The sequence below is a fragment of the Gamsiella multidivaricata genome (assembly GCF_025024155.1).
Source record: "Gamsiella multidivaricata strain RSA 2152 chromosome Unknown BC939scaffold_1, whole genome shotgun sequence".
NCBI lineage: Eukaryota > Fungi > Mortierellomycota > Mortierellomycetes > Mortierellales > Mortierellaceae > Gamsiella > Gamsiella multidivaricata.
This window is the reverse complement of record NW_026251709.1, coordinates 945,608-963,039: the sequence shown is the minus strand read 5'-3', so window position 1 is coordinate 963,039 and position 17,432 is coordinate 945,608. Positions and strand designations below refer to the sequence as shown.

Here is a 17,432-nt window from a genome sequence, read left to right as displayed (position 1 = left end):
GTCCGTTATGGTGCCTCGCTTCGTAAGCAGGTCAAGAAGATGGAAATCACCCAGCACAGCAAGTACACTTGCACTTTCTGCGGTCGTGTAAGTCTATGATCTGTCGCCTTGCCCCATAGAACACATTGACGCACGTTGACGCAGATTGACGCATGGACTGGTGCTCTAGTATGGCATGGAAACAGGATCCAGCGTGTTATTATTATCAGGAGTGTGCTTTGATTTGGTTGAAAGCCATTTCTGGAGCAGGCCACTTTGCGAGAAACAGCGGAGTAGCAACAGCTTGAATACTACACTCGATATTTTTTTGCTTTTTTTTGTTTTGTTTTCTGCTTCTATTTTTTTGCGTTTTTTTCTTGCTTGGCGTTCCGTATCAATCTCCTTACGATTCTTTACAGGTGCAGCATGCTCAGCAGTGATTTATACAGCACTACTGGGATCTCTATGGGATGTTATACATGGATCAGGACAGGAGTCATCATCATAGGAGTTATGGAATAGAAAAGAAGCAGAGAAGCTCATCATTGTTATCTCTTGAATATGCTCTCGACAACGCATAGGATGCCGTCAAGCGTCTGTCTGTCGGTATCTGGAAGTGCCGTGGATGCAAGAAGACGATGGCTGGCGGTGCCTGGACCTTGTCGACCACCGCTGCTGCCACCGTCCGCTCCACCACCCGCCGTCTCCGCGAGATCATGGAGGTTTAATTTTTTTGTCTATGCCCGTCTTCTGGTTCCCTAAGGACTCGCGAAACAAAAAAACAAAAAACCAAGAGCAGCCATGTAATAAACAACATTCTCTTTTAAAAAAGGAAAAAACGTCCTCAGATTCGAAGAAAAGGTCCTTGACATTTGTATCGAGTCTGGTCCGTGGAATTCATATGGAGCATTATTGTAGCGGCGAGGATCCAGGTCTGAAAACAGAGGAGACAGGGATGAGATATCAGAGAAAGAAGGCAAAGTGAGCAAAGGACCCTTTAGGGTAATTCATTCCTTTTCTTTCCTCTTTACCTCCCTTTCAATTGTGTTCTCGATACACCAGCTACTTTCCCCATATCACACCTCAGTTTGCCTTGCATTCAAAAGCACGTACCCACTCCCTCTTTATTCCTCTCGACCATACTGCTAGTACGCCATTGTCTTGCGTCTCTTGAATTACAACAAGCTGGCAATAGCCATGTCAGGCAGCGTTCGCATGGGCCGCAGTCGCGCGCGACACAAGATCCACAAACCTTCTGTTCGTTGTTCTCGTGCTAATCGTGATCTCGACCTTATGCCCCACTGTGGCGCTTCCCCTGGCGCTAAATCGTCGCATTTCGCCTTCTCCAGCTTTATCTGACGACACTGTCGAGGACGGTTCGAACGCACCTCAACTGTCTCTAACAATATCAGGGACTTGGAGGGACTATCCTCGACGAGACGATGCCAAGTTCCCACCGCAGAGGCGAGATGATACTGATACAATACGTCCCTGGCGGAACTGGAACTGGCGGGCAGTGCTCAAAGGATCAGCCCCTATGGACGCTTGACTAAATTCAAACCTGTATCATTGAATAGAGATTGCTTTCTTGACACCAAGCACAGGCAGCATTTCATTCTCTTACAAGATGTACTTTTCCCAGAAGAAAACCAGATACTTGCATCCAAGGACAGCGTATTGTAAGAGAATGGCTCTGCTTTACTCCGAGATACTGAGGAGTGAATCCTGTCATTAAATGTTGCTTGCATTGCTACCTTTGGAGGTTATAGAGGTAGCAGAATGGTGACCTTACAGGAACTTCTGGGCGGTGCTTGAGTCTTTCCTACTTATATGCTATTGGGGCTGGATAGCCTTTGGTAGACGTCGATTCTTTGCACAAAGCAGCTCTTACAGAGCTTTACGTAGTCCAATTGGAACTCATGCCTTAGTATTTCAAATATAATTTGAGAAGGGGCTAACAACTCTGGGGTATGCATGTAATTGGCTTAGGCGACCTGGCACCAATGGCCGCGGAAGAGTAGCACAGTATGCATATTCTTGGCTTCAGACAGCCATATGGGACGGACGCTCCAACGTGGCCACAACTTAAAAAGGAGGTGGGAGGAGGGGGGAGCGGCCATATGGGGTCCGCGTAGTGATTTGGTTGGAACGCGAGAACTTCAGGAGCACAGACGGTAATTGGTCCACCACAGGATACTTTCCCAGAGGTGCTGTGGTTACATACAGACGCTCCCCTACCTGGCCAATACAGCCTGACTATTCTGTGTGAGCATATCGCTCAATCCAACAAGCCTGATGCAATGTGCATCGGTCAAAGCTACTATAGTGATTGCCCATGGACTTGTGCCATGTAGAGGAACAGTAGTGTTGAGGAAGGGAACAGGGACAAGGAAAAGATTGCCTCAGACTATCGTGGACACTGATACAGCGCAAATGGTTAAGTGTGAATGTGGAACCTTTATGTGTTTCCCTTCATGCCTTGCATGCTCACTCTACGTAGACGCCACATCACATCCTCGGGTGACACTTCGCTGGTGCTCTTGCTTCACAGCCGCGAACCCAGCCCTCCCTCCAGCCGCTCCTCTATCCTCAACACACCCCTCAACAGCCGTGCCGTCCCCGCACCCTCAAGCTATCCGCCGTCGAATGCCTCCAACAATACAATCGTCACCACGACCACGGCCACGAAAATCACCAGCCACTCGCACATCAACAGCAACAGCAGTTTGCTGCCTGAACATGAAGTCTGTAGCTTCATGGAGCAAATGGAGGATGAACTTCATAACATCTCAGATCTGGCCAAGGAACTCGAACGTACTTTGCAGGCCCGAGATCCTTTGAGCACAAGGAGCGAACATTCGTCAAAGTCATCGATAGAGTCACCGGGAATGTTGGCTGGAGGAGCAGACCCTCGTCATCATTATCTTAGCAACGGCAGCAGAAATAGAAAGGGTGCTCAAGAGACCGACTCAAAGCAAAAAGATGAACCGGATCATGTGCAAAATAAGCACGGCAGTATGCATCGATGGTACCGCCACAAGCACAGGTATCGGCAACATCGTCGGCATTTTGAGCATCATATTGACATGCCACTTTCTGCACGATTAACACGTCTATTTGATTGGAGCATTGCGTCTACTGGACCGTTTGGCATCGTGGGATGCATACGGAAGTTATGGAGATTGTTCCAGGAGGTGGGATAGAGATCTTTGTGTTGCACAGGGAGATCGGAGACAAGCGCTGGGGGTTACACAAACACGCTGTTTATTCCGCCTTTTCTTTTACGCGGACTTTAATGTAGCTGGCATCGACAAGCACCGGCCTGGTCTGGTTGACACTGCTATTCGAGTTGAGCGTGTTCACTTACGATGCCGTCTCATAGCATCGGCACCATTATCATGTAAGCCCTCACGTCTTGTACATTTCAGTAACTTGGCGTCAGGAGCAACATAAATAACCGCTTTCTCCCTTTACTTTTAGAACAAAACACATCGTTTGTCATCGCTGGCATTTCTCTGTAGTTGGCCCGACTTTCTCGCGCCCTTCTTCTCCTATTACACCACATTCTTCCTCCTGCCCACCATGCTGAGTCATCTCATCCATGTCGGCATACTCACCAGCCGCCGCCATATACGTCTTCCTGGAGGTACCACATCAGCACTGTCATTCTTTGCGTTTAAGTTTGCTGTGACCTGGTTCCTGGGCCAATCCGCCGGATTCAGGCATCTGCTAGGCACAAGTTATGTAGAGACGGGTGCGCTCTGGACTGGCTGTGAGTACATCGCCGACATTTTTCGATATGTTCCCCAGAGTCTTGGATTGGCCACAGCCGGTGTGGGAACTATCCTGGCCCTAGCAGAAAGCATTATCAGCTCGCGTCGTGTAATAGTAACAAAGACTTTTTACTTCATCTTTGAATGTTAAATGTATTCACATCTACATCTACATCCACATCCATGTCCACGTTCGCCGCAATTCTTTTATCCTTCTCAAGCACAAAACAAGCATTCTTCACAATATCCAAAAGCATTTTGGTTATATTGCTACGTCTTTTTTACGCGTTACGTTTAATAAGATGAAGCAAAATAAACGATTTAGAAATACAAAAAACGCGACTATGATAAAATCAGACTGTGGTGCAACGCCTTGAGCGTCTCCAGCTGTCGCGAATGGTACGGAAAGAATGATACAAAGTAGTCCAATGCCTCAACCTATTTTTATGAAAAATATAAATTCAAAGTGAGTATCAAACGCTGTATATGACCATGATCATATCCATTGCGCAATGGAGGAGAGTTGATGACTTACCCATTTCCTCAAGGACTCAGGCCACACACGCACCCGCGTTTCGTCGTGCTGTCGGTAATGGCTCTGCATCGTAAACCCGTTTACTCCTGTCTGGACCAGCACCATCTCGCCATTTTCGTCATATTCGACTGCTGCAGACGTTGCTGATGCGAGGCCTGAGCTAGGGTTGGATGGACCAAGCCCTGAGGTCGGACCAGATGATGCCGCACCGGTAGACCAAATCTTGCTCGGATCCTTAAGATAGGCCGGGGATAGGATTTGAAAGATTCTGTTGTTGAGCAGAGTGCAGAATAGCAGGCTAGCCAGCTGGAAAAAGTTTTCTCCAGTCTTGATCGTGCTATAATACACTAGCTGGTCCACCACGTAACGGTACTGGAATTCAAGGTCAATCAACTTGCGCTGTGTTTCCTGTGCCTCAGTACTCTGGTAATGCGGATGATGCGATGGTCCATGATACGATGCCAGCGCAGACGTGGTGCGACCAAGCCCTAGCATTCCTGCAACAGGTCCAGAAGATGGTGGGGTCAACAGAGTCAAACCACCGTTCATCAGCAAAGGAGGGGAGGTTCCCGACCCATTGCTGTTCAGAGAACTAGGTCCCCGATCAGGCCCTAGTCCGGCCGACGAGAGACTGAACGCTGAACCGAGACCAGCGCCCAACCCAGAGGCAGAGGTACTGCCATTACTATGACCACTACCAATGGTACCTGGGAAGCAGCCACTGCCACCCATAGTGACCAAAACAGCGTGGCTGTTAAAATCGCTCAAAAAGTTGACCACATGTTGCTCGATCATTCCAAAAGCATATGAGCTCTTGTATCCAGACGAGAGTTGGAAACTAGATACATTTCCAAAGCTGATCCGGAGCGGGATCCAGTAGTTCTCAAGCGGTCGATTGCGGTTATAGATCGTAACGTTCTCCTGGACGTACTTTTCCTATTTATATTAACGAATATAAGGTGCACATATGAGCAAAAAAAAAAAAACAGTTGAAGAGAAAATATAAGGGAAGGCATTGCCCTGACTATAACATACCCTCCTGAAGTTTTCGGCATTGCGAAGGAGCGCCTTCATATTGGGGACGACGCGAATCTCGTGCTTTTGCAGTCCATCAATTATTTTGTCTGGCTCCGGATACTCGAGATGAAAGTACATCGTGTCGTTTACGATTTCGTATTCGAGAGGAATATCCAGCAAATTTGACACGCCTAAGATCCTGTGGTCCTCTTTAAGCCAGATCTTCCATTCATCCGCGTTCTCCGACGATTCCTCGGGCTCTCGGAAGACACGAGCTGTAGAAATTTAAGGATGGAAGCATGCTGGATTAGAACTAGTTCGTGGCACAACTGAATAGTGGACATTGCTGAGCAAAGACTTACCAACAAAGGACACAGAGTCTTGCCAGCTCACGCGAATGGCCGGCATGTAGCACTCTGCAGTCAGTACAACGACCTGCTGATAGTCCTTAACAAGGCGACAGTTAATATAAATCTCCACTGTCTTCAGCTCCATCTCGTCTGGATCTCGGCATTCGCCACTATCCAAAGCGGCTTGGATGGCAGCAGATGGCCGGGGGAAGAAACGGATGTAGACACGGACATGATTCTCCGAGGGGACTGTCAAGGTTTTGAACAGCTTGGCGGAGGTACGGGATGTTGAGAATAATATCTCGGAGGTGTCTGTGAGCGAAATGTTCGATTTGAACTAAAGAAGGAAGAGAAAAATACCCAAGGTCAGCATTCAGAATAAAACAATACCTTCTATTTGTAAACGATATGTATACCTGTGAGACTTACTGTAAACTCCATAGGCACGCTCTCGCGATTGTAGACAACCATGCTCCTCGCAGTGTACTCCGAACCGTAGTACAAATTCTTCATGTCGATCGAAGAAGAGTTTTTGTAGTCTATGCCGTTCACGAACACGTCAAAGACGCGGTTGCTGGCCTCGTTACCCTTGGCTGCACGTCGCAAGTTCTGACGAGCAACGACCTCCATTGTCACTCGCACCGTCTTTGTATCTGCAGGATTGTCCACATTCTCAACAAGCAGATATGTCGAAAACACATTGCGCACGTTTGTCGAAAAGCTGAGCGAGATCGTATGCACAGAAGCCGATCCACCAGAATGTGGTTCATCCGAGGGTGGTTCCAGGGTGCCATCCAGACGGCTGATCTTGAGCCAGTTCTTATCGAGAATAGAGATGGTTCTGATGCGATACGAGATGCGATCATAGTTCGCATTCTCCAAGACCAACTTGCGGAGAACATTGGCCGACCCCATATCTTGTTGTCCAAGGTCCAGCTCATAGCGGCCACCTGCCGATTCACCACCAGAGTCGATGCGTTTGCAGCCACGGAGAGAAATGACAGGTTGGAGAAGACTCGCATCCATGTCCACTGGTGCTGTGGACTGCGACTGGTTGCCACAGGTTGCACTGGCTGCAGACTGTTCCTTCAGCTTGTTCTGATGATGATGCGGATCGATACGTTCGTCTTCGATAAGGTGTTTCCTGTTTGGCTTCCTATGCTCACGGGTATCTGAGACAATGCTGATTAAAACACGTTGCTGCTGCCCGAGATTCGAGTTCAGGTTGCGAACAAACAACTTGATATCCTCCGAGATGATCACATGCGGATCAACCAGCTCCACGAGCAACTTGAGTTGCTGCCCTGCCTCAATGACCCCAGCGTTATTGGCATCCAGTGGCGTCACTTTGATGATCTCTGCAGCCGGGTACTCCATCGGCCCCTCCAGCGTAACCTGAAACTCTAGTGGGAAGGTCATTGACAAGTTGGAAATGGTGATCGACCCCTGTTGGATATCAGAAGTCGAGCCGTCATCAGAAGCGTCCTTCGATGTGTGCGTAGATAGATCAGGCACTGACAGGCTCTCGTCATCACTTTCGCCCTCGTAATCTGAGGTCTCCAGGAGACTTCTAAATACAATCCGTTGAGTCGAGAGAGAAAACATTGATCCTTCTACAAGCGTGCCGTGTATCAGGATGGACTCTGCAAATCGCCTCGATGTCGAGTCATCCTCGGATGCTGACGATTTTGTCGAAACCCACAGGGTTCCGAATGTCAGGCCCTCTGGTGTACAAAGAGCCGAAGTATCGCTTGGTAGTCTTGAGCCCTCCTTGGGGAAGGCGCGGATGCGCACCTCGATCGAACCACGGGGACTGAGCGAAATGGTGCCATGGAGCGGAGAGTTGGAGAACCGAGAAAGTACATCGAGATGGACATAGTCGATGACATCTGGAGACAGGGTTGCTCCAATTTCAAAACGAACGTCTTCCGCCGACTTGTTTGTGATCGAGAACCACGCATCACAGGGTAAGGCCGACGAGGGCAGAGGATGCATCAGTTGCGGGAGCACCAGTTTACCGTCTGTAAGTCGATCAAAGCCCAATTCAAACTCTGTCAGCACAGCATCCACAGTATGCGCGATCTCGTTCTTTGGGTTGTTGAGGTTCAGGACGCGGATAGGAAATGTTCTTCGTCCGATCTTAAAGTTGTCGATCCGCTTGGGATCAAGCATGATCTTGATATGTTCCACACTTTGGCCGCGGAGAGTTCTCTTTGCACCCATGACATTCATACTTTGAACGGCATCGGTGTTGGTTGGGTCGACAGTGTGCTGCGTCAGCTCCATGTAGTCTTCCAGTATAATATCGTATTGAAGTGGAATCTCGCTCGAGTTCTTGAGCTCGAACTCAACCTTCACTGGCTCCCAGGAGTTGTAATGACCGATCTTCCCGAGGTCAGTCGAGACAGGGAAAATAGCGCCATACGGAATGCCAAATGTGGAAGTCAATCCCAAGACCTTGACAACCTGGTTCTTCACTCGATTCATGACCATTAGGTTACCGACCAACGACGCATTCTTGCCATTCTGAAGATTCTCGATATCTCCTGCGCGCAATTCAGGCGCGGGGCAGGATACCAGCAGTCGGACCTTCTGAGCTGGAGCGACTCGCACCACTGAACCGCAAAAATGAAAGCCATCGACCGACTTGCCCTCCGAGCCAGAGGGAACTATCTCTTCAGGTTTAGAGTCCAGTGGCCCCCAGGCAGCATCGACCACAATGTCTGTGAGAGGCACAAGCTCCATTGCCTCGTTGCTATCATTGGAAAATTCGATCCACCTGTCCTCAATTTGAGCCTTTGTCTCGCCGTATGATGGCTCGAGTGCAACATATGATTGAGTTCCTTCGCCTGTCGCGTCCTGCTCCTCGTGGATGGTGACATAGATGTCCTCCCAGCTCAAACTCGGAAGACTGAGACCCTCGCGTGGCACGCCCGGCTTGACTTCTTGAATTTCTGTAAGATCTTCCAATGTCATCGGACAAGCGTATCCATGTCCATATCCGCTAGTCATGAGCTGCTTTGGATCGGCAAAAAGGCGCACTTTGATCTCGATTTTCTGTGAGCAGTTGTTTTCGTTCGTTACCAGGATGGTGTCAGTCAGCAGCCCCGGCGTCGATGCTGTTATCCGGAAACTGATCAGCAGACGTGAACGATCCGTAGGCGCAGTCTCGGTAGAGTCGTGGTCGCCGCCCATCGTCTCGTCCGTTCTCGCATGCGCCCCATGAGAGGAAGGTAGTACCTTGTCAACGTCCCAGCCATCGAGGATACCTCCTGTGCGATCCAAAATAATGTTTCCCGATAGTGATTCGACATGAAAGTCCAACGGAAGCAAGCTGGACATATTCTGAAGTGTGAATGAGCCGTAGACTGGCTTGCCGACATCAGGGGTCCATCCAAGATTCAATAGAGTATCAGACACCGAGAGGATGGAGCGCCCGATAATCGAGGTGAATTTGACCGTTTGCGAAGAGACTTGAGTCAGCGTCTCCACTGCTTCCTCTGGTGCGGGTGCTGTGGGCAGGGGTGCATCCTCAGGAAGTGAAATTGTGAACTTGATTCCTCCGACCAATGTCCGGCACTCGCTATCACGGTCCTTGTTTGTCGAACCCAGGCCATTGGAAGTTGTAACGGCTCGACGGCTTGAGTTGCCCCCGGCAATTCCTCCGAGCAGGTTCGGCTGAACGGCGACCCAAACAGTAATCATGCTATGCTTCTTCAAGAGGGTGTTGATGACTTGACCCTTCTGCGCTTGCTCGTCAAGGTAGATGCCCACTTGCTGCGAGAGGTTGGAGGCGCAGGTTATGTAGACGTCGTCATCCGTGACATTCTGAACGAGAAGTGGTGTCACCTGGGAATACTTCCGACCGGTGTCAACGTAACAGTGTCCGAGATCCAAAGTCATGGATTCGTCCACGGATGGGAATGCCAGATACTGCTGTCGGTGTGAGTACAGGGTAAACGTGTACTCGTAGGACGTAAGAGTGGCCATATTCACTACTCGCAGTCGATCCTTGAGCCGGCCGAGTTCTAGAGCAGAAAATCCAAAGGTGATTCGCCGGACCTCCTTGGGTCTCAATGATCCCTCCAGCTCTTTTTCCTCGAACACGAAGCGCGAAACATCTTGGTTATTCTTTTCCAGATCGATCTTGAAAGGCAATGGGCTTTCGCTGGTGTTGGACAACGTGAAGTAGAAGCTGCCCTTTTGGCCATGTTCAATCCTTCCTCCATCGAAGTCCCTGGGCGATAGGACGAGGTATTCCGCGGGTGGCTCCGGTTCCTTAATCAAATGATTCACCTCGGTAGCCTTTGAAACCGCCTTCTTCCCTGAGTCCTTTCCATTTGTAGTGTCTGCACCCCTCTCAGTCACCTTCTCCTCAGGTTCCTTCTTGAACTTGGTAGTCTTGATATCCTGACTAGCCCCGGGATCCGGCGCATCGCCGTTCAAATAAGCCTTGCATTCTACTGTGGCATAAAAGGCGACGTCCCGGCAAATATCTCTGTTCTTGTGCTCATGCACATAGATCTTTCCTTGCAGGCGCAAACGATCCTTTTCCGCTGCTCCTACAGGCAATGGTGCTTGGTCGCGCACTGCCGTAAAATAAGCGGATACCGATTTAGTCTTTCCACCTTCCAGTGTAAAAACAATCGAATGATCCGTCCGCTTAAACTTGGGAGCCTCTTTGGTTGTTGGAGTGGCAATTGGAGTGGCGGAGGTCGGTGTCGTGGTTGCAGCCATCCTGACTGGGGTTTCAACCAGCGGAGAACCGATCTGGCCGGCTTTTGAGAACTCAAGCACCTTTTCCTGCGTTGGTGTAACATCGTCCATATCTATTGTCAATAACAAGACTGTTAGTTTACTCCTTGTTTCCCTGGCAGACGATGCAATCACACATATAAAGGGTTCATGGCTTAAAAACGTACCTAGTTGCTTCGGAGAGTCAGCCTTGTCCTCCACACCACCTTTTCGAAGGAGGCTCAGGCGCGCTGTCACTTTCAGCACCTTGTCCTCGCGGCCCTTTCTTTTAGCAATCTTGAGCTTCTGCTCCAGGATCTCGATCTCATCCTCCATCTCCTTGGTGACCACGGCTTGACCAGCAGGATCGTCTTCGAGCGTGAATTCGATCTCACCTCCATAATGATGAGACTCGGTCGAGAGTGGCATCATCTCGTGCGGATCCACCCGTACTTCAAACGTCCTGGTCTGCTTGGTCGAATTCGTCACCGTGATCCGCTTTGAAGCCGTCTTCTTGCCCACACAGCAGTTGCCAAAGTCGACTTCCTGTGAATCAATTGAAAAGTGCTTGGGCTTGCGAATGTTGGCCTTGACACTCAAAATACGGCTGCTGTCTGGATCCTGAACGTTCTCGATTGCCAGCTTCTCGTGATATAATCCGGATAGCGAGGGCTCAAAAATAAAGTCGACCTCCTTTTTACTGTAACCACGAACCACACCGGTCTTGCCGTTACCTAGAATAATATCTCCTGAGGCGATCGATCCCGACTTGCGAATATGGTACAGCAAAGGCTCCTTGCTTCGGTTCTGGATAACGATCGTCTTTGTGCGTTTCTCACCCTTATCCATGGTTCCAAAATTGATATTGTTCTGGCCCAGATCCATGATGCTCCGTACAAGAGAAGATCGAACCATGATCTCGCGCAGGGGAATCTGACTGAGATCACCGTCCAACAAGGGTCGAAATTGAGGATTACAAGCTACTGTCTCCCGATCGAAGTCGATCAGTCGCAAAAACATCCGCCCATCCTGCTTCTTAGGGATGCCTTTGATGTGGTCACGGAAGGTTGACGATGGCGTAAACAGGATAATGAGTTGATGCTCAGTCTCCGGTGGGATGCTCACAATTGTGATAGGAGCCAGCTCTCCAGTGGTAATGGCATTCTGGAGCTCGCGCGTTAATTTCATCCGTTCCTTGACAAAGCGTTCTTCATCCGCTGGCTTGAAAAACAGCATGTTTCCTCCGACAGCGGAATTGGAATCCATTGCCGTTAGAACACTGTCCAAAGACGTTTCGGTCAGTAATAAATGACCGTCCTGTTTTGAACTGGTGGGAACCTGTGTAGTACCACGATTTTGAGATATCCTTTGATCTTGTTGGCGCTGAGCACTGCTTGTTGAGGTGTCTAAACGCTTATTTCCTCCTTCTACAGCAACCGTTCCACCGCCTTGATTTCCGCCTGCATTGGATCTCGGTGACTTACTCGATTCCTGACCGAAGCCATTCGCCCCCTTTCCGGGTCGCTCAGCTGTCGTGGTTTTAAGACTTGATGTTGGTTCCAAGAGCTCCTTCATCGTTGGAATGCGTCTCGTCACCTTTTTGACCTCCTTAGGCTTACTCGTTGCAAGATCCAGGAAATTAGCCGACGTGCTTCTCGATGTCTGTGAAGTATCGCCATGAAAAAGAATAGCCTTGGCCCTAAGCGCCAGGGATGATGCTAATGACGCGCCTCCGATCACAGCCGGGGTGCCAGACTCTGAACCAGTTGTTGAGTGTTGATCACGAGTATCCTGGCGTCTTTTTAGAATGGTTGACTTTGAGCTGTCCATGGTCGATGCTTTACTTGTGCTTGTTTCCAGAAACGACGGAGAAACTATAGTCCACACACAAATAAACGACGCTGAGATTAATATGTTTGACATATGACAATCAAAGGCAACAAAGGAAGGCCGTAATGCACGAAAACACACCTCCACGGCTGGCAACACTGGATGAATCGTTAGCAAAGGGGCCACTTGGGGTCGTAGAAATCGACTCATCGCCACCATTCAAAAGACCACCGATTTGGTTCAGGTTCAGATAGTCGTGATGCTCTCGAGCGCGCTCATATACGGATAACTCGCCTGGCAAACTGGTAGTGACCTCAAGCGTCAGCCATTTCCTTGTAAAATTGGAAATGTAGATTGTTCGCAAGCTGATGCCGCCTACAACAACGTTGCCAAAATCCAAAAAGTTGGAGCCGCCAGGATACAATACTCTGTAGAAGAGGGAATGGAATGTGACTCTGTTTTTGTCAATGTTTGTTGAGCGGACCTCGATGATCTGATCGTTGGCGCGATTGGTCAAGTTGAAGAGCGTTAGCTGCTTTCGATAGTCCGGGTTCACCTTGCGTGGGTAGATATCCAGCTTTAGCTCGGTGCTTGATTTTGGTGGTATAGTGATAGCTCCAGATGGCGAGCAGTTCAGAACCTTGCTCTGGAAATCAAGCTGGACGACCGCGGGGATCTCAGACTGATTCATCAGCTTGATGGGCAGAGACTTGAGGGCTCCAACATCTGTGTCACCGAAATCCAAGGTCTTTGGCTCGATAGAAACAAAAGAGGTACACGCTCTGGCCTTGCACTGAATGATCTTGCGGTCCTTTTGCGGGTTCTCGGAAAATGGGATAGATGACGACGTGCCCATCCATGGCGCATATGACACGATGATACGGAACGATTTTCGTAGCAGCTTCCCAGCTTGAAAGTTCTCGATCGATGAGTCACGCGCTGGGCGGTATGACACAATGACTGTACGCTCTTTTCCAGGCTTCAAAAAGAGCTCCTCTATGCGTGTTGTAGATTGGTTTCCACGCACTGGTGACTGTGATCCATGCATTTGTGCCTGTGCTAGCTCCCTGTCTCGCTGGGCGCCCGAAAATGAGATGGATCGAAGGCTGGATCGCTTTTTGTGGTTGATCAGTATGCTGGGATTGGCAGAGTCCTGCATGCTGATGTTGTCGGGCTCGGATTCCAAATCGTCCTCCGTGCCCTCCTTGGGAGGGTGTGCAAGTTCCTGACCAGCAAGATACTTTTCGACAGTGGAGTTGATCTGTTGCATGTGTTCCGGAAAGAAGCCTTCGGAGGTAACAGGAGATGATGGTCCAGAGTCGATGGCTGTCCCCTGTTCACGTGCACCACGGTCTCCCTTGAGTCCTGCAGAATCTGCGACGCTTGGAGAGGATGATGCGAATCCGGCAGCGCTGGGTGAGTGAGGTCCATCGTCTATCCAGTCTCGTAGAAGACTTCTGCCGTGGGTTCCTGCAGGGCTGTGGTCTAAATGATCCGCATTTGCTGAAGACTCTGAACGACGGGAACTTTCGTACCAACTCGATGATATATCTGGATCCGGCATAAATTTGCCTTCTCTCGTTAATTCCTGTGCAACTTCGGCAAGCTCTGTTCCTGCTTCCGTCTGAATATCAAATACGACTTCGGCGCCCTCCACTTTAAGATGGATTTCTGTCGGCGTCAGGCCGCTATTGCTGAACGTCATAGGCAGTCGAGTCCACGTCCCAGCGCAACAATCTCCAAAGTCCATCGTGCTCCCTGTTGAAATCACCAGCGTGTCCTCTCCTCTGGAAACAGCCCGAACAGTCGCATGAATGCTCGCCTCCTCAATATTGCTGGCATCGTTGAGGTTCTCCAGCAGTAGGTCGAAGAGATAGTCGCCATTCTCTACTGGACGGAAAATAACGCGGATCCTGCGATAACCATAGCTTGGAATAGGCTTTGATCGTATCGTCTTTGAGTGGTGAGCTTGTCCCTGGTCGTCAGCACGGTCGACGCCCTCCTCCATAGGATTTCCTCCAAAGGAGTCCTCATAGTCGACAAACTTTAACCAGTCTTTCCGTACAGTGTTGCCGACATCAACCACATTGAGCTGCCAATAGAGTGGAATCTCACTCCGGTTCCATATAGTAAAGTCCTTGACGAACTCTTGGTTGGCGACACAATCCTCAAAATTAATTCCAGTTTCTCCAATGTTGGAATATAGTACAGACCGACAGACAGTAGATCGGAATTTGACTGTGAGCTGGTAATCCGCCTTGTGAGTTGTGGAGGCTGGTACTATATTTGCGACTGTGGCGACGGTGGTAGCCAAGGTCAGATCTTCTGTAAAGCCATGTATGTTGGGTGGTGAACTGGAAAGAGCAGCATCCGACTGGGTAATAGCTGGTGGTAATATAAGAGTGTCGGACTTGGCGGCAGCGGTCGTAGTTTTGTAGGCGAAAAAGAAGACAAGCCCATTAACCTCGAACGAATCAAAGCTGTCTGTTTGCTGGTCATTGCTTTCAAACTCTTCATTGCCCATACTGCTCCCGTTCCCGAGTCCGTTTGCAGAAACGTCACGCTGCCGACTGTCGTCGTAGATCTGGACCCCATCCCCATGAGCACTTCCGTTCCCTGAGTTCGCATTGGTGATATCTACGCCTGTGGAAGTAGAGTCCCATTTGCCCCTCCTATTTCGTCCCCTGGGATCTGGCAGGAATCCGAGGATGACGTATTCTGTTTCTCCTGCAGGAACGGTTACTTCATCGATCAGGTTGACGTGGTTGAAGAGCTGGTTGAACTGATGACCTGTTGCAGTCAAGGATCCGGCTTCGGCTGCGGCTGCGGTGTTGGTAGAGATTGTCTGAAGGGTCCCGACATGGGCATCTATGAATCATTTATTTTTTTATTTGAGAGCAAGGAAAACATAAAGAGCGGAGGGATTAGTTAAGAGCGAATGGGAGGCCAATGATAGGGGATGGCATCCAATGATATAGAGTCCAGTTGCAGAAAAGGGCCAATCAGAGGACACGCGGCAATGCTTGTAAAAAGATGTTTTGGTGTCCACAGCAACCATGACAAACAACCAAACACAGAGGAAATGCCAAAGACAAGAGAGCCAAAAAAAAAAAAAAAAGTATCCAGGAGCAAATGTGCTGCTTTACCTGGATCAAACGGGAGGTTCTCGTTTGTCAGCTGAAAGGAGATCTGGGTGCCTAGACTGGATCGCATCTTCACGACGATATCACATTGTGAGGTGTTTTTGATTCCGAAGCGCCGCAGCGAGTGGAGGCCGTTGAGATAGACATTGTCGAGGACAAGACGACTGGGGAAGTTGACGAGCTGGAATAGCGGCGTCGTGGTTGAGCTGCTGTGGGATTGTGACAGGCTGTGCGCGTGGTGGTTATGCAAGTGGCTGTGTCCCGATTGATGGTGTTGTCCCTGGCTTCCTTGAGTTCCTTGGTTCCCCTGAGCTGGCGAGAGGGAATGCGATGTGATCACTGGCAGGATATTCTTTGGGGCAGAGTCCGACTGGTCTGGTATTGAATCTGATGGTGGCGGTTGTGCTGGGTCGCAAGACGTGATGTGATCTATTTGAGGAAGGGCAAGGGCGAAAGTGAGTGGACTGACTAACTAAATCACTGCAGCCATGTCCTTTGAAATGGCCATTACCGTTACTGCTGAGATTGACATGCTTCTCAGGGGATTGGGCCCTCTGCATGTTTTCCTCCATTGGTGTAAGGTCGCGAATAGGGTGTCGCTTGACAAGAGGGAAAAGGCGGGCTGGCTGAGTGTGTATAAGAAGGAAAGAACGGGTGGGATTGACAAGGACGTGGAATGAGCGCTCGCCAAGGTATTAATAAAGGAAGAGTAGGCGGATGTGGGAATAGAGAATTCGGGGGGCGAGGATGATGAGAAGACAAGAGTTTGAAGAAAAGGCATGGACACTCGATGCGATGTCGCTGAAAAATGTTCACCACTTTCTTTGGTCCGTCGCCCTCCTGGCAGTCGGTCGGCACGTGCCCTGCTTTCCATTTTCGATGCGAAAAAGAAAGGGCGTGCACATCCCATCTGTGGCACACATGCATAGCAACTGCTGCACCAAGTGCGTTTTCATGATGTTCTAGTGCTATTGTCTTCCTTTCACTAACTCTCGCTCATGAACCACGGTCATTGCCACAGGGCTCTGTTATGTTCCGCAGTTGCAAACTAAGAAACCCATGCCATTCTCGCCCTGTAACTAGTGATACTTACTACTGGCCTCCGCAGCGGCTCCAGCTCAACTCACTGGATTGAAGGAGCACAATTTCGTAAGCCATGAAGTTACCAACATCCGATTACAAAAGTTTGGGTCGTGTGGTATTTGTTTGGAGATCAACCATAAAAAAAAAAACATGCTGGAATTAGGGCCTAGCCTCATTTTATTCCTTCATTTTTGGTGGCGTTGAAATGGTCAACGTCAAGTGCATGCGAACCTTAATTGAAAAATCCTTTCTCGACCTTGGTCCCATTCCAGCGGCCATTATTGGGATCCCGGTTGTTCTACCTTCCTCGAGACACCGAACCCAGCCATCCATGCTCAGACTGATACGTGCAGATGTAAAAATAAAACTGCTCAATCAAATCGGACCCATGGGCGTAATGAGAAAACTTGCTGGAGAGACTTTTAATCTGTTTCTGCCATGTGCCGAGACGCGTGTGTGCAGTGCAGTACATTCATTCCCCTGAAAAAAAAAAGAAAAAAAGAGTCATTTCCAAGTTCTGCTGTATCCCCTCCATATTCATCATAAAGCGCGGGCTGAAGCACAATCCATGCCTCTTCAAATTTACATGTAACACTGATGGGTTATGAAGGATCATGATCATGTAAAAATGATGCTGTTCCCCGGCGCTGAGCCGTACGCCAACAAAAATATATGTCACTGATTGTAGTTGGACACGTAAGCTGAAGCATCCCGTAACCATGGCCTGTAAGCGTTCATTGACAGTGCGCGGAACACTCGGATGCGTTTATTAGACTCGTTCATCTCCTTAACTGACGCGATATGCCTCCATGGCCCACAAAATAACGCCGAACTTATTATAAATCGACAGGAGGCCACACCTTATACCCCTTCCATCCCGATTGATCGTCGTTCTCGCTTCGGACATCCGCCACTATTTAACCTGTAGATTAAGACACTTCGAGTCCGTCTTTTTGTGATCAAAAAGGACACCTATTGATCGCAAGAT

General features: G+C 49.3%; 3 protein-coding genes across 3 annotated transcripts; 2 read left to right on the top strand and 1 right to left on the bottom strand.

Moving 5' to 3' along the window:
- On the top strand, positions 1 to 646 carry BC939DRAFT_434512 (uncharacterized protein). Its single transcript, XM_051553378.1, has one exon. It carries the CDS (start codon positions 176 to 178, stop codon positions 485 to 487), a length of 312 nt encoding a protein of 103 aa, XP_051417967.1. The 5' UTR covers positions 1 to 175; the 3' UTR covers positions 488 to 646.
- A 1,316-nt stretch (positions 647 to 1,962) lies between these two features.
- Positions 1,963 to 3,903, top strand: BC939DRAFT_509319 (uncharacterized protein; the record flags this gene model as incomplete). Its single annotated transcript, XM_051561082.1, has 3 exons — positions 1,963 to 3,025; positions 3,362 to 3,379; positions 3,501 to 3,903. The coding sequence occupies exons 1-3, from the start codon at positions 2,427 to 2,429 to the stop codon at positions 3,901 to 3,903; spliced, it is 1,020 nt and encodes a 339-aa protein (XP_051417966.1). The 5' UTR covers positions 1,963 to 2,426.
- A 191-nt stretch (positions 3,904 to 4,094) lies between these two features.
- BC939DRAFT_498222 (uncharacterized protein) lies at positions 4,095 to 15,933 on the bottom strand (the record flags this gene model as incomplete). Its single annotated transcript, XM_051559787.1, has 9 exons — positions 4,095 to 4,190; positions 4,288 to 5,223; positions 5,323 to 5,579; positions 5,667 to 5,991; positions 6,084 to 10,483; positions 10,577 to 12,262; positions 12,360 to 15,086; positions 15,365 to 15,790; positions 15,873 to 15,933. 9 exons carry the CDS (start codon positions 15,931 to 15,933, stop codon positions 4,095 to 4,097), a joined length of 10,914 nt encoding a protein of 3,637 aa, XP_051417965.1.
- Between the last annotated feature and the right edge of the window lie 1,499 nt (positions 15,934 to 17,432).